The 17640-nt window shown below is 38.6% G+C and overlaps 1 protein-coding gene across 5 annotated transcripts in view; it reads left to right on the forward strand.

Moving 5' to 3' along the window:
• Positions 1-4018: 4018 nt before the first annotated feature.
• The window catches only part of LOC143041001 (UBX domain-containing protein 1), a 148384-nt gene continuing 134762 nt past the window's right edge, over positions 4019-17640 (forward strand). For 2 of the 5 annotated variants that reach the window (XM_076212522.1, XM_076212523.1), the window contains exon 1: positions 4250-4561. In XM_076212522.1, coding sequence (XP_076068637.1) covers positions 4512-4561 — 50 coding nt within the window. In that variant the 5' untranslated portion in view covers positions 4250-4511. Of the gene's footprint in view, positions 4562-17640 lie in introns of all 5 variants that reach the window. The other 3 variants (XM_076212519.1, XM_076212520.1, XM_076212521.1) reach the window with 3 other exon arrangements.

The following is a 17640-nucleotide window of genomic DNA, read 5'->3' on the forward strand; positions in this document are numbered from 1 at the left end:
CCGTACAAGGTCCGGTCAGCCACCAGCTTACAGCGCAGCGACGAACCAGTGCATAGTGTTCAGTGTAGTGACAATAGTGTTGTGAGTGAAAATAGTGCTGTGAGCGAAAACATTCCCGTGTCATATAGTGCCAGTGACCAAAGTGTGCAGCAGCTACGACAGGAAGTGGACGATATGAAGACTTTGCTCAACCAGTTTTTAGCCGAGAAGGAAAGCCATCAACCACCACGTAGCCCCGCTCCACGACAGGATACTACCTCCTGCTGGTACCATACCCGCTTCGGAGCCAAGGCGCTCAGATGCACGCAACCATGCAGCTGGTCGCAGGGAAACGCCAAACGTGGGGGTCGGTAACCACCCCTACCCCCGCTAACCATGCCTACACCCTCCTCTCAGTGCATGATCGCCATTCTGGCCTATCCTTCCTGGTAGACACAGGTTCAGCCGTCAGCATCATACCCCCGACGGAAGAACCCAACCACGGTACACGTTGGCCATCCTACGACTTGCTTGCAGCCAACGGTACACCCATCGCAACGTACGGCAGCCACCATAGCGTCCTGGAACTCCACGATGCCAAGTTCCCTTGGACATTCGTCATAGCAGCAGTACAGCAACCCATTCTTGGCTACGACTTCCTCCAGCACTACAGTACAATATGGTAGTTAGCGCCAAGGATAACTGCTCGTACCACGGCACAACAAGCATACCAGGAACCACCACTAACGCAACTTCCCACCAGATATCGTCACTCCAGCCCGATGGCGATTATGCACGCATCCTGCAGGAGTTTCCCCAGCTAACATTGCCAGACAAGACCAACACCACCACCACCCCTCACAACATCATGCACCACATCCAGACATCTGGACCGCCAGTATACAGCAAGCCTCGACGACTTTCCCCAGAAAAGTTGGCCGCTGCCAAACAGGAGTTCCAAGAACTCCTAGACCAGGACATCATCCAACCATCGGAGAGTGCTTGGGCATCACCACTCCACATGGTTCCCAAGCCACCCCCACCACCCAACCAATGGCGGGCTTGCGGTAGCTACCGTCAACTTAACCGCATCACGAAGCCCGACCGCTACCCCATCCCTCACGCTCAGGACTTTCAATTCAAGCTTCACGGGAAACAGATCTTCTCTAAGATCAACCTGGTCAAGGCATTTCATCAAATCCCTGTAGCGCCGGAAGACGTCCAGAAGACAGCCATAGCCACTCCGTTCGGCCTCTTCGAATGGAAGATGATGGCCTTTGGCCTCCGGAATGCCGCCCAGAGGTTCATAGACCATGCCCTGAAAGACTTCGACTTCATCACCGTTTACATCGACGACATCCTTGTAGCCTCCGATACTCACGACCAGCACTGCCAACACCTCCGCCTCCTCTTCCGCCGCCTCCAAGATTATGGCCTCCGGGTACACCCGTCCAAGTGTCTCCTCGGAGTTTCATCTCTCGACTTCCTCGGACACCGTATCTCAACGGCAGGCCTGTATCCTTTCCCTCAAAAAATCGACACCATAAAAGACTTCCCACAGCCAACATCCATCAAAATGCTCCGACGATTCCTAGGAATCGTCAATTATTACCATAGATTCGTCCCCGACGCAGCTGCAAAACTCGCTCCCTTGAACGACCTCACCAAGAACCATTCCAAGCGGTCGGTCAAACCTGTGAAGTGGTCTTCCGAAGCGACCCAAGCATTCGGGCAAGTCAAGACGGTAATCGCTGAGGCCGCCCGCTTGTCCTACCCGGTAGCTCACGCCCCCACATTCCTTACCACCGATGCCTCCTCCTCAGCAATTGGCGCCGTCCTCCAACAGAAGCTCAACGGCCAGCTCCAGCCTATCGCCTTTTTTCTCCAAACGTCTGGACCCTCCTCAAATTCGCTACAGCGCCTTTGACAGGGAACTGCTAGCCATAGTCTCGGCCGTCAAGCTCTTCCTTTACTTCCTTGAAGGCCGGCCTTTCGTCATCCTTACAGACCACAAGCCACTCGCTCATGCCCTAGACAGGGTCTCCGACCATCACTCCCCAAGAGTCTCCCGGCAGCTGCCATTCCTCTCCCAATTTGATACTCGAATTGAGTATATCAAGGGAGAGGATAACCAGGTGGCCGACGCCTTGTCTAGAATCACCTCCAGCATCCTCCCTGACCACAACATAGACTACTCAAATATCGCCGCATCTCAGAATAACGACAGTGAACTCCGCCTCCTACTTATGCACGACACCTCCTTCTTTGACATCATTGACTGAGAATGTGGATAGCCTAAGCTCTGTACCATTAAAAATAGCAGTGATCTCGGGTACATTCCCTTCTTCACGTTGAAAAACCTTCTGGAATTCACGGTTCAAGAGTTCTCCAGCTTCTTGGTTCGTGGCGGTGAGTGAGGCATCATCCTTTTCTAGTTGTGTTACCTCCTCCTTTATGGTAGCTTTGCTCCTAGCATAGGCATAAAAAGCTTTAGGGTTTGTTTTAGTTTCCCGAGCAAGGTCTTGTTCAAATAAGAATTTAGCCTCCCTAACTGCCGTGGTGCAAATGTTTCTTGTTCTGCAATAGTGTTGGTATCTGTGCGTTGTCTTCCTCTTTATGTATCTTTCCCATGCTTTCTCCTTAGCCTCAATTTTCCTCTTTAAAGACACTGTCATCCACTTCGGTTTCCTCGAAAATGGTTGCACATGGAACTTGGGTATGTACATTTCAGTAGCTTCTTTGTAAATTTGGAGAAATGTATTCCACATAACTTCCACAGGTTTGTCCATTAGCAACTCGTTCCAGTTAATGTTAGTCAGGTACTGATTCATTCCTTCATAGTTACCACGTAAGTAATTCCATTTAGTTGTCCCTTCTACATTAATATCACTTTCTAACCTAAAATTAAACAATATCACAGCATGATCACTTGCCCCTATAGGGGCCTTATAATGTATCTCCTCTAGTTCAAGTTCACTCTTGGAAAAGGCAAGGTCAAGGAGGGATTGTGTGTAGTTTCCTCTTACTCGCGTAAACTGAGTAATGTGCTGGTGTAAGAATGCATCTTGACAGGCATCATAAAATTTAATTTGCTCACTTTCGGGTCCCCCATTTATAGTGTGGTTAGTCCAATCAATTTCCTTGAAATTAAAGTCCCCGCACAGTAGTGTCTGGTGTGCATCTGTGTTGCTCATCACTCTAATAGCTTCCCTTACTCTGGCATTATACTCTCATATATCTCATATTACAATTCATCTTGTATTCGTTACATAATAATTTGCAAATTACATTAACCACTTATCCTCGGAAAACAATTAATTGGTTATATCCTCCAATTTTAATAAATTTGTCAGAACTCACACTTGTCTATATATAAAACATGCTTTCCTCTAGCATGATAATCAAGTGTGCAGGCTGCGCTACACCCCATATGCCAACAACTTTGATACCTCATCGACAATTTATTTGCCAGAAGGTGATCACTGGATATATTTTTAGTATCACCCGCACTTTAGTGGGTGATAAACTGTAAATAATTCCGTCAGTTATGATTCGAGAGTGTCCTGTGTGTCACTAGTACTCTGTACATGGCTACACTTTAGTACTAGGTTTGACGGTCCTTGAGCGTAATAAATTGATTAAAACGATGATAAAGTAGAAATACAATTCTACGGTCTCACTAAACGTCGACCAAACCCAAACAATGACGGCTTTTGCTCAAATGTATAATTTCATATAGAAATTAGCATATGGTTGCATTATGTTACCAATTTTCTTTGAAATGTGTGATTTTCATGTAATTTGATTAAAGAAAAGTTACGTTTTTATCCTCTGCAAAATTACCAAACACAAACAATGACGACTTTTGCTCTAATGCATAATTATATATAAAATGTAACTTTTCTGTGATAAAATTTCATGAAAATCATACATTTTAAAGAAAATAGGTCAAATAATGCAACCAAATACTAATTTTTATATAAAATTATGCATATGAGCAAAAGACGTCACTGTTTGTGTTTGGTCGGCGTTGGGCGACTTTGGTAATTTTGCAGAGGATAAAAGCGTAACTTTTCTTTGATCAAATTATATGAAAATCACACATTTTAATGAAAATAGGTCACATAGGCAACCATATGCTAATTTTAATGCATAATTATATGCATTTGAGCAAAAGCCGTTATTGTTTGGGTTTGGTCGACTTTGGTCAGAACTCAGAATACGAGGAAATCTAGAATGTCCACAAGAGTCCGCTGATGGCCCTCACTCCTTATTACCAGTGTCAATTTCTTTTGACACTGAAGTGGCTACTTTACGAATTAGATCCATAGGCATAGACGTTTGGAATAATATTATTTATCATCTGATGATAACATAATAAAGTTCATATTTTTAATTAAAATAAAGGTGACAATGTTACATTCGAAAAGTGTAGTATCTTTGAGCGATAGAATGTCAACAAGAGGGAAAGAGTAGAAGAAACGAAAACAACTACTCACTCAAGAAATAAGAAATATTAGTATATTGAGAAAATGTCTGCCCTACAAACTTTGATAGAAATGGGGTTTCCACAGAAAAGAGCGTATGTATTATACTTTCAAGTTGATAGGTCTCTTTACAGTTATGATATATGTAAACGTGATTTTGTTTAATTGAACTTCAAATTTGACTAGTGCCAAAACTCATGTTAGCCAAATTTTCGGTTGTGACATTTGAGTGTAAATGTATTTGCGTAAATATGAATGCGCATGTTGGCGTTTAGTAAAGAGGGAATTTTCTTGAGGATATGCCATAAATGGATGTTTTTGAACTCATCACCTACAGTAATAATTTATCATTTTTTCAATTAAGAATTTTCAAAATTATTCATGTTGCCTAATATTTTTCTGTATGGTTCTGATGATTCTGAAACCAAATACCATTCCAAACCATTGGTTTCAGCTTCCCCCTCACTCCTTCCACAAAATAGGTACAGGCAAATCCGCTCGTGGCGCCACCAGTCCATTGCACATGTAGTGTTTACAACGCAATCTTTTGTGGACCATTGAAATAAGTATGTCTCAGTTTGAATGCTTGCAGCGTTCAGCACATACACAGGGTATTCAAATTTTCTTGTGCAATTGTATGCCGAATTCTTCAAAAACAAATTTTCACTGATTTAAATGCAAATTTGGTTATTAACCTTGGCAAAATAGTTTCTCGAGTAAAAATATAAAGGGAAGGCACCAAGAAAAAATATTTTAATGTAAGAATATTGTTTTTTTTTATTCTATTTTCTCATGTAAATGAGCTTTGTTCAAGAACATGTAGGTAGGTCCGTGCGAATGCGTGGACGTAATGTTTACACCACAATCTTTCATGGTACGTTTGAATGCTTGTAGCATTCAGTGTATGCACAGAATTTTCAGATTGTCTTGCTGTTCTGCAAGTGTATGCCCAGTTCTTCAAAAAAAAAAAAAAGATCATTGATTTAAATGTAAATGTGGGTATTAGCCTTGGCAAATTAGTTTTACGAGGGGAAATCTAAAGATAATGCACCTATATATGAATATTTTAAAGTGATATTAGTATTTTTTAGCCTATTTTCTCGCAGAAATGAGCAACTTTAAGATCGTTGGTAATTTGTCAGCTGTGTCTTAACGCGGAACATGTAAGCATATTCTCAGATACTTAGTCGCATTTGTTTACACGACATGTTGTAGATACTACTAGTAGTAGTCGTAGAGGGTGTTGTTCACAAATAATACTTATATTGTTATGGTATGAATTTTAAGATGTTGGATAGGCTATGCTATGCCTATTACATAGCCGGCTATGGCTATGATAGCAAATATATGAAATAACTATTAATAATATCGTCCGTATTCCATGTCATGGACCATGTCCATGACCATGAGAAGTCTCAATACTTATGGAGTTTTAGAGACAACACTCAATTTTCTAATGGGTTTCATGGAATAGACATGAGCTGTTGAAATAAGGCTGTTTATTCAGATTATCATGATTATAGATAACATGATTAAACAAAATAACTCCTTTGAAAGTAAAAATACATTATTCTTTTTTTCTATATCAGTAAATTGGTGTAAAAAGTAATGTATTGATAACATAAAAATAAGTTAGGTCTTAGGATAGTTGCAGTACTGACTGGTTAATGTACCGAGAGGCAATTTAAGGGTAAGGGCTAAAGCACCTATATATGCACTTTTTAAGGTGATAGAGTTCTTTTAGCTGCGTATACATTACATTGTGCATACATTACATTGATGAAACATGTTATGTGATAGGTGTTAGTAAGAATAGTATAAAAGGAAGGTCCTACATTGTTTTTGATATGCTCAGGTGATTTGTTGACCCATAAAACATTCACATGCCAAGTTGCATGCCAATTGGGCCAGAGGTTTGGATTTTACAGATGATTATCTCTAAATTGACAATAATTGCCATGGCAACATGAAATGTGTTAGTAAGAATTGCAAATGTTCTGTTGTGTACATGGACACGATATAGCATTAGAAAATTAATTATTAATATTGTAAATTATAATGTATTAATATAATTTGCAATATTCTTGGCGGAAATAAAAAACAAAAAGGTTGCTAAAACAGATTTCATAAGTAACGAAGTCGTGCCGGACGAATGGTACGCCATGTTTGTTATGATAGATGCCGATGTCGAAAAAATGAAAGGATGATGAATTCATCTGACCTAACCTAACCTAACCTAATGTGTATTTAGTAAGTCGGCACCTGTAATTTAACCCCTTCCATACGGTGCCGCACACGTAGGCGTCATGGACTTAGATCTCGGTGGCAGCAGCCAATGCCAGCCGTACGACGTGTCGTAATAATACTCGCATCATAAAATATAGTCACCGCTTATATCGATCGTTCTCTCTTCACCCGTGAATTTTGATAACCATAGAAAATGCGATTACAAAAGAATTAGAAAGAATGTCATTATGGAGGGGGGACTACAATAAATATAATCAAGACGCCGATATGGCAGCCTCGCGAATACACTCGCTCCCCATGACGCCTATGTGTGCGGCACCGTATGGAAGGGGTTAAGGTCATCCGGATCGTCATCGTCGTTGTCACGGATGTTAGTGGCCTGTTCAATCACTTTCTGATTGCGGGGTATATAGGTTTTTCATAGCTTGAAGGAATGCATGGATTTCAGCTCCATAGCATTCCTTCAAGAATATATAGATTTCAGCTCCATAGCATTCCTTCAAGAATATATACCTCACAAGGTACTGGCGGAAGTACCGAGGGCGTACACCAGGCCTCAACGGGACCGGGCAGACAACACCTGACAAACGACAAGATGGCGTCCTGATCCTATGCTAGCGACTTCGTTCGTTAGTATATTTGCTTGTAGCAAGGTATTTTTTATTTTTATTTCTGCCAAGAAAATTGCATATTACATTCATGTATTATAATTTACAAACTTAATATTTAATTTTTCTAACGCTATATCACATCCATGTACACAACTGAAGAAATACTATAAGAATAGTATAAAAGGAAGGTCCTACATTATTTTTAACATGCTCTGGTGATTTGTTGACCCATAAAACCTTCACATGCCAAGTTGCATGTCGGTTGGGCCAGGGGTTTGGATTTTATGAGTGATCATCTCTAAATTGACAATAAGGAAGGTTCTACATTGTTTTTGACATGCTCAGGTGATTTGTTGATCCTTAAAATCTTCATATGCCAAGTTGCATGTCAATTGGGCCAGGGGGGTTGGATTTTATGGATGATTATCTCTAAATTGATAATAGTTTCCATGGCAACATGATAGGTGTTAGTAAGAATGGTACAAAAGGAAGGTCCTGCATTGTTTTTGACATTCTCAGATGATTTGTTGACCCATAAAACCTTCATATGCCAAGTTGCATGTCAATTGGGCCAGGCATTTGGATTTTATGGATGGTTATCTCTAAATTGACAATAGTTGCCATGGCAACATGATAGGTGTTAGTAAGAATAGTACAACAGGAAGCTCCTGCATGCTTTGACATGCTCAGGTGATTTGTTGACCCATAAAACCTTCATATGCCAAGTTGCATGTCAATTGGGCCAGGGGTTTGGATTTTATGGATGATTATCTCTAAATTGACAATAGTTGCCATGGCAACATGATAGGTGTTAGTAAGAATAGTATAAAAGGAAGGTCCTGCATTGTTTTTGACATGCTCAGATGATTTGTTGACCCATAAAACCTTCACATGCCAAGTTGCATGTCAATTGGGCCAGGGTTTGGATTTTACTGATGATCATCTCTAAATTGACAACTTAATAGTTGCCATGAAAAGGCAAATTTGGTATGATGGAGATGTTCCACATTGTTTTTGACATGTTCAGGTAATTTGTTGACCCTTTAAGCCCAAGTATTCCAAACTTCAATAAAATTGTTATGGGTCTAGCCAAAAATTTGGGATAAAAAAAAAATCATATCTCACATATTTTTCAAGCTATTTCAACAATTTAAAAAGTATTTTGTTTCTAATGAAATTGTCTTTCATATGCAACTAGAATTTAAGGGATTTTTTTTTTTTTTTTTTTTTTTTTTTTTTTTTTTTTTTTTTTTTTTTTTTTTTTTCTCTCTCTCTCCCATACCTACACAAGATAAAGGTTGTGGGTGGAAGAGTTTTTGATGCATAACCCCTTCCATACGGTGCCGCACACGTAGGTGTCATGAGGAGCAAGTGGATTCGCGACACTGCCATATCGGCGTCTTGATTATATTTATTGTGGTTGCCCCTATGTTTTTACATTCTCCCTAATCTGCTCTTAATCCCATTCTCTGTGGTTTTCAAAATTCACGGGTGAAAGAAAGAACAATCGATATAAGCCGGGACTATATTTTGTGATGCGAGTATTATTACGACACGTCGTACAGCTGGCATTGGCTGCTGCCCGCGAGATTTAAGTCCCGTAGTGAAGTGGATAAATATCAAAATGTATATTTTGGTAAATACATTGTTTCAGGCAGCAATTATGCTAACCAATTATATATAATGCTCTTAAGACATATTTTTTCTAAGAAAATATTTTTCTATGTGAAATAATCAGAAAGTAATAATGAAAGTTGTATAGAATTTTTTTAAATAAGTCTCGGATGTAAGGCTACAAAGAGTTGGACAATGTTGTTACTAAAGTAATGGGTATTATTTATGTTGTGCACACATATGCAATATAACATTAGAAAAATATTAATTTTGTAAATTATAATACATGAATATAATATGCTATTTTCTTGGCAGAAATAAATTAAAAAAAAAATTGCTACAAGCAAATCTACTAATGAATGAAACCACTAAGATACAGTTCAGATGCCATGATGTCGTCTGTCCAGTCCAGTCACTGAGATGATGACTTTCCCGTTGCGGACTGGGTGTTCCCCAGCTCCAGGTGACATTAAGGGGGTCGTCCATTAGAAAATCGAACTTTTTTAGTTTGGGGGTAAAAGTGGCTGAGATTTTTTCCTAGTAATTGTCTTGTCTCAGAGAACATACCACCATGTTTTCAAGTCATTTATGCTTATACTTTTATTTTTTTTATTTATTTATTTTTTTTCCGAGGGGTAATTTTTGAAAATTTTGAAATTGATTCAGAGGATAGACCTTTGACTGGATATTGATTATTTTTTGTCTTTATAATGGGCTAAGATAGATGAAGAAACAGAGGCAGAATTATGATGTTCTGATCAGTCTGTTATGAGAAAAAAAAAATCCAATGTAAGTTGATGAAAAAAGCAAAAAAAAAAAAATGTATATATGAAAAAATCCTACTAGTCCTTGATAGAACGACATAAATCTACCTCCAAATGTTCTCCCAATTATGCTGAATCCAAAAAGGATTTGCAGTTGAAAATCAGTGAAGGCATTTTGGATATGAATCAAGTTAAATGTGCAAATATCAAGTTTTTCAGGAATGAGCGTCATAGATTTTTTGTTCATGGTTACTGGTCCCCTTTCATTATTTAGGATGTTATGGTATTGAAAGGGTATCATAGGCACCACCCTACTCTTTGTTGCATGCTTTTGATTAATTACAGGTTTATATAATGAATCCAGTTAGTATCCACCAGGGTTATATTGCTCAGGTTCCAAGTGTGCACTTTCCTTTTCTTGGCGCGATGCATCTTTGGTGACAGACGATCTTTATCTGCCATCCTAACCTGTTGTATGGCATCACTGGTTGTTTTAGAGGAAATATTTTCAGATTATTATTATATTTTTTGTGATTTTCTGATGGACAATTCATACTGTACGGTATGCAGTCAGGTCCTTGTTGCCATATTGTATGCTATTATTTATCATTCAAAAGCATAAATATTGTGCAAAATACACAGCTTCTTTTGTTAGCAAATATATGTAACAACAGAAAACATAATATGCAGTACGCAGCGCACACGACCCAGCCACAGTAGGGTGGGGGTGGTACTATATTATATTTTTTTTAGATAGTAAAAATGAAGATACAGCTTCCATACTCACCCACGAGATAGCTTATGAGCAACACTTTTAGAGGAAATATTTTCAGATTTTTTTTTTTTTTTTTTTTCTCCGTGATTTTCTGATGGACGATCCCCTTAATAAGCACCGTTACAAAGACAGTAGGGCTTCCTTAGACTTGTTGAGAGAACACAGTTCTGCCATTGTCTGTTAATTGCCCAAGGTATAATAATAATCAGGCTGTCAGCATCTGTGACGACGATGACTACCTGGATGGTCTTTAGGATTTGAGGTACCAAATTACTAGATATAGGTTAGGTTAGAATAGACGAATTTATTATCCTTTCATTTCTTTGACCTCAGCATCTATCAAAACAAACATGGTGTATCATTCAACCACCGCAACTTCATAAATAAGTCCATTTTAGCAACTTTTTTGTCATTATTTCTGCCAAGAAAATCTCATATTACGTTGATATATTATAATTGACAAAATTAATAATTAATTTTCTATTGCTATATTGCATATGTATGCACTTCTAAAAAAAAATTCCAAATTATGTTGTTAATTAAAATTTTAATCTCCCCGTCTTCTCCTTTCCTGCATGAGGGGACGGAGAGGGGGGGTCGCCGAATTTATGAAGCGGCCTCGCTGTGGATGTGCTGTGTCTTGCAACACTGCTTCTGACCCAGGGCAGTGGACAGGATGCAGGGATGACCCGTCATCCAGGAGGTGTCAAGATAGGAGGGAGGGAGGAGGGTGGAGGGGAGTGGAATATATGGGAAATGAAATGGGTGGGAGTGATTTCTATGCCTTTTTCTTTTTGGCTACCCCCCGTGTAAGGAGGAAAAAGCCTTTGGTATATGTATATGTTGTTAATTTGAAAATTTTGAGAAAATAGGAAACATTTACTTTTGGGCAGTAATCTGTTTTAAGTTAACCTGACCTCCTAAATGCCTTTTATTGGATAGCTTTCATTATTGTCATCCTCCTCACTCTCAATAACCTCGTGAAGGTTTAGATCATGGCAGGAAGCTATATTGGGGCAGATCACATTATTTGGAAAAATTCATATTTTGTAGAAAAAAGGGAAAAAAATTCTCATAACGATGTTGAATTATTTGACATGGAAAGACCTCAACCACCAAATAATAAAAAATTCAAATCGGTGATGAATTAACCAGATGAGTTACCATGTTCTAAATACTGGAAAAACTTGTATATACTTGAAAATGCTATAACTTTGAAATGATAGAAGCTTTAAAAAAAAATATGATACCCTAGGTAAATAATATACAGAATTTAATATTTTAAAAATTATTGATACTGTTGTTAGTTCTCGATGATATGTTTAGTATAATTTGTTTAGAAACGACAAATCTGTTGAAAACAAAACAAAGATATGGTGGGAGTGATTACCATCTAAAATCCCATAAATATCTATATTAGTTTTTAAGATAAATTTTTAGAATTGCACACCTATGTGATATAGCAATAGAAAATTAGATAATAATTTAGTAAATTATAATACATCAACGTAACATATGTTATTCATGGTGGAAATTGATAATAGAAAAAGTTGCTAAAAGCTCTAAACAAACAAACTTATCCCCTTTTACTACTTGAGACATCATCTTTGTTTTGGTAGAGGCAGAGGTCGAAGAAATTAAAGTACAGTATGATAAATTCGTCTCTTCATAACTAACCTAACCTACCTACTTAATGTAACCTGTATTAGTAAAGCAGTACCTAATTCTAGAGGTCATCTGTTCATTGTCCTTAGCTCCAACCTCCGAATCTATCAAAACAAAGTGGCATCTTCAGGAGTCAATTCAACTTTGTTCATTTCTGCATAGCTTTTAACAACATTTTCTAATATTAAGTTCCACCAAGAAAAATATCTGTTATATTGATGTATTATAATTTATAAAATTAATATTTAATTTTCTAATGCTATACTGCATAGGTGTGCACTTCTAAAAAAAAAATCCTTTTTTAAACCCAAGAGTTGACACCTTGACATGGTGGATAGGCTTGAGAATCTTAATGATTACAAAAGCTGTCGATAGAGAGGAAATCTGTGCAGGGTCACCCATATCGAACAGGTTTTGTAAGAAAGATCAGTGCAAGCACACAGTTGCAGGACCCACTGCTAACTGGCACATCCCTGATGGCAAACAGGGAAATTCCTCATAGATATATGGAGTACCATCATAATGACGGTGTGGACCATTGGGCACCCTATAGATATAGGGCTTCACTGAATAAAATGAATAAGGTGACACTAGAGAAATATCTCACTAGAAACCAGTTGGCACAGAGGTGAGATTACTGCCAACCTCTCTTCATAGCAAATATGATTATCACAACCAAAACAAAACTGGGCATTCCTGTTGGATCATCATCTCCTAAAGGTCCAACTGCATTGCCTCGTGTGCTTACAGGCAGTGTGCCACCGAATGTGAGTAAGTACTGTCCAAGCAGATCCAAGTCTTGAACATTAAACAACATGAAGAAAATGAAGATCTATACTTACAACATGTGAAGTCTCTCAGAAGATCACAGACTGGAGAGTTTAACGAAAGAACTAAACAACATCAAGTGGGACATCGTAGGACTGAGCAAAGACCGAAGAATGGAAGAAAAGCTGATATAATTGCAAGATGGCCACCACCTGTTCTACTATAGAGGTAAGGACAAGGAAGGATTTAGTGGAGTAGGATTCTTGATAAACCAAGAGGTTGCTGGTATCATAGTCAAATTCAGTAGTTTGTCAGACAAGGTAGCTTGGACTGTGATTAGGTTGTGGGGCATTCTCTGTTCAATCAACCAAAAAAAAATTAAATTAACACCCTCAGATTTTGATGAAACATGGTTTATAGAGAAATCATAGGCCCTGAATCAATTTCTGAAAATTTTAGATCAATCAGACAAACAGTTAAAAAGATATGACCTCAGGAAATTTGAGGTCACGTGTGAGGTCATATGTTTTCAGTGACCCATAACTTGGTTAATAATGATCAGAATTGCATATATGTATATATATTTAGAATCAGAAAAAGCAAAGGAATATACAGGTTTTAAAACTAGTTTGAAAAATAAATAAGTTATACAAAAAACAATATTTGAGGTCACAATTTGACTTCTGGGGTATCAAATGAGAATTTTTTTTATAGATGTAAAAAATGAAGGCAAAGGCATTAGCTATTAGAATCAGCAAAAAAAAAGTTTGTGTATGTAAGTATTTTTCATGAAACTAACCTATAAGTGAACACCATATTCCTAAGTCTGGCGTCAATTCTACCTATTTTTCCACACTTAAGCTCATATTTTGACATATGGATTTTTTTTATAGATATAAAAGCAAAGACAGGGTTCTTATCAATGAGAAACAATCATAAAATCCAAAGCATATGTTGGTAAGCTATGAGAAACAATTAACAGTGTTGCTAAACAGCCTGTTGAAACAAGTTGCTACATGTCTAATTTTAGCATCCTTGTCCACAGGTTACTACAGTTGCAGCCATATAACTCAAGGCTCAAAACATCAAGTGTACATGGCTATATTTTCTAAAAAAAAAAATATATATATATATATGTCATCTGATTGATTTTCCTGTATTCATATCTCTACAGATTATATCACAATGGTTTGACATTTGAAATATTGCCAGGATCCAATTAAAAAACACAAAAAATGCATAACAATCAATCTTAGAAAAGTGACAGATAAACTTGTTGAAAAATGTGATGGTAGACTGAAAAAAAGAATCATTGTTGTGTGTGAACTGTTGGAAAATTATAATGAAAAACCCCACTGTACTTAATACCACTGAAAACAAGTCTGATCAAGATTCAAGTGAACCATGTGCTATTGACAGTGATTTGAGTAACATGTCTCCTATTAAAGATACCACTGAAAACAAATCTGATCAAGATTCAAGTGAACCATGTACTATTGACAGTGATTTGAGTAACATGTCTCCATGTGAGAATAAACACCTTGTGAGATCGAAACCTTTATTGATACTACGTTTCGCTTGTTACAGCTTTTTCAAGTACAGACATGACACACACTCTGAGCACATATAAGCCAACAGGGAAGGAACTGGGAGAGGTTATCAGGGAGGGGTGGGTGGTAGGTGGAGGGGGAGGAGGGGGACGGGTGGGACTTGGTGGAGACAAAGGAGGACATTTCGGACAGTTTGTTGAAGTGGACTAAGGGGGACATTTCATACATTTATTTAATGCGGGTAACAGATGGATGATAGGAGGGGCGATGTTAAACATGCCTCTGTTCTGCTCAATGGTTTTGAAGCTTTGAATGGCGGCCGATTCGAGGCATTTTCTCCTCATCCTGTCTGGTTCACTAAACAGAAGTTCTGCGTTATCCCAATCCATCAGGTGGTCGTTGGTGTTCCGGTGGATAACACAGGCGTTGGTGGTGATGTTGTTCCGGGAATCGTAGCGATGCTCCCGGATCCGGGTCTTCAGGTCACGGGAAGTCTCGCTGATGTATACTTTATCACATCCAGCACAGGGTATGCGGTAGACACCAGCGTTTTTTCCCCACATCTCGTCCTGGCTGTCACTCCTTCTTGAAAGCTCTTTGATAGTTCTGCTGGACTGGCCCACTACCTGAATGTTGCAACGCCCAAGTGTCCGGGTGAGGGTGGCGGTGACGCTGCTGGCTGGAAGGATAAGCCTCCTAGCTGGATCTTTTGTTGGTTCCCGCCCTTCCATTATTTTGAGTGCCTTTTTCTTACACTGGTGGATGATGCACTCTGGATATTTTAATTTATGAAAAACCTCCTTTATGTGCCTAAACTCGTCCTCTAGAGCTTTCAAGAAGGAGTGACAGCCAGGACGAGATGTGGGGAAAAAACGCTGGTGTCTACCGCATACTCTGTGCTGGATGTGATAAAGTATACATCGGCGAGACTTCCCGTGACCTGAAGACCCGGATCCGGGAGCATTGCTACGATTCCCGGAACAACATCACCACCAACGCCTGTGTTATCCACCGGAACACCAACGACCACCTGATGGATTGGGATAACGCAGAACTTCTGTTTAGTGAACCAGACAGGATGAGGAGAAAATGCCTCGAAGCGGCCGCCATTCAAAGCTTCAAAACCATTGAGCAGAACAGAGGCATGTTTAACATCGCCCCTCCTATCATCCATCTGTTACCCGCATTAAATAAATGTATGAAATGTCCCCCTTAGTCCACTTCAACAAACTGTCCGAAATGTCCTCCTTTGTCTCCACCAAGTCCCACCCGTCCCCCTCCTCCCCCTCCACCTACCACCCACCCCTCCCTGATAACCTCTCCCAGTTCCTTCCCTGTTGGCTTATATGTGCTCAGAGTGTGTGTCATGTCTGTACTTGAAAAAGCTGTAACAAGCGAAACGTAGTACCAATAAAGGTTTCGATCTCACAAGGTGTTTATTCTCACAGTCTTGTCGGCTTTTGCCATTGTGATTCAACATGTCTCCAATTAAAAATGTGAACAGTGATTGCTTCATAGCAGAAAATACTTCAACCTCAGTTCTTGCACCCCTGAACAAGGAAGAGCTGATAGTGTATCCCATCTCAAGTGCCACTGGAGAAAAGAAAAGAATAAGGAAAGGTCACATTTCTAATGAACCTAAAATACTTGGTGTCAAACCAGGAGAGTATGTTGGGTGTATTTACAACAAGGAAGTTTGGTTTTTTGTATAACTTATTTATTTTTCAGCCTAGAGTTGTAAAACAATGTATATTTGAAAATTCCTTGGCTTTTTCTGATTCTAAATATATATGTGTATATATATATATATATATATATATATATATACATATATTCAATTCTGATCATTATTAACCAAGTTATAGGTCACTGAAAACATATGACCTCACATACGACCTCAAATTTCCCAAGGTCATATCTTTTGAACCATTTGTCCATTTGATTAAAATTTTCAGAAATGGATTCAGGGCCCACAATTTCCCTATACCGTATTTTCCGGCTTAAAATGCGCATCAGGTTATAATGCGCACCCATGCACTTCGTTATCTCAGTACACAGATAGCGCGCACCGACGTATAACGCGCATGCCAGGAAAAGTCACTGGTGGCGTGAACTGCATGTATGCGACTCCTGCTTGCGTTGGTCCATTGTTTTGTGGGAAATTTGAGCCATGAAAAGTTTATTGAATACAAAATGTACATGAAAAATTTCAGATTTAAAAAAAATGTAATTTAATATCCTGAGGGAATAATTCATCTTACAAGTTTTTATCACCGTGTACAAGTTTTTATCGCCATGCAGCAACAAACTATGTTTCGGTTGATAACTGTCTTTACTAAAGTGACGTTTAGTTTAACAAACTCTTGCAAGAGGGTGTTTAGTGTAGGCTAGATTGGCAATAGAACTATCAATCTCGGCCCTGATCTAGCATATTCCGGGTGAGCTAAAACGGCCAACGTTCATGATGTTGGTACCAGTGCTGTTTTACGGATCCTAAATATTTGCATAGACTACGATAATTAATGTTAGTAAAAATAAACCAATGAAATAACGGCGATTAATTACTTAGTATCATGTGAACGAGGTTACATGGATTAGTATTTTTCATTGGCTAGAGCCATCACTGGGAAATCTGTTGATTTGTCACTAAATTAAGTGTCAGTTTAGGCATCAATCAGGACACAACTAAGAAAAAGTCAGAACTACATGTACCGGTATATGACTCATGTTGTGCGTTGGTCCCTTATTACTTTGTAGCTTAAATAGTTTGTAGGGGATATGATCTAAAAAAAAGTTTATTGAAAGTAAAATATACAGAAAATTTTCGGGATTTTTACAGAAAATGTTCATTTTATATCTTGAGGAAATAATTTGTCTTTACCATTTTTTATTTAATACTGAAACAAACTACAGACTGTTTCATTTTAGCTTTGAACCTGAAATGACAGTGGTGAAATAGGACAGTCTCTCATCGAGGTGACGTTTAGTTAATATAACTCCCGAAAGAGGGTGTTGTAGTCAGGTGTTTGACACGAGTTTATGAACGGCCGCAACGGAATTTGTACCATACCTAAAGTGAAGCAACAAAGCCAACATAAAAATTCAAACTAGGATGCTGTGAACATGGGCAAATATCATGAATATTGATCATGTTTCATGGTGTTTAGGCCTATTTAAACA

Source organism: Oratosquilla oratoria, chromosome 30, assembly GCF_046742065.1.
Source record: "Oratosquilla oratoria isolate Oo_2021 chromosome 30, ASM4674206v1, whole genome shotgun sequence".
In the NCBI taxonomy this organism is placed as follows: domain Eukaryota; kingdom Metazoa; phylum Arthropoda; class Malacostraca; order Stomatopoda; family Squillidae; genus Oratosquilla; species Oratosquilla oratoria.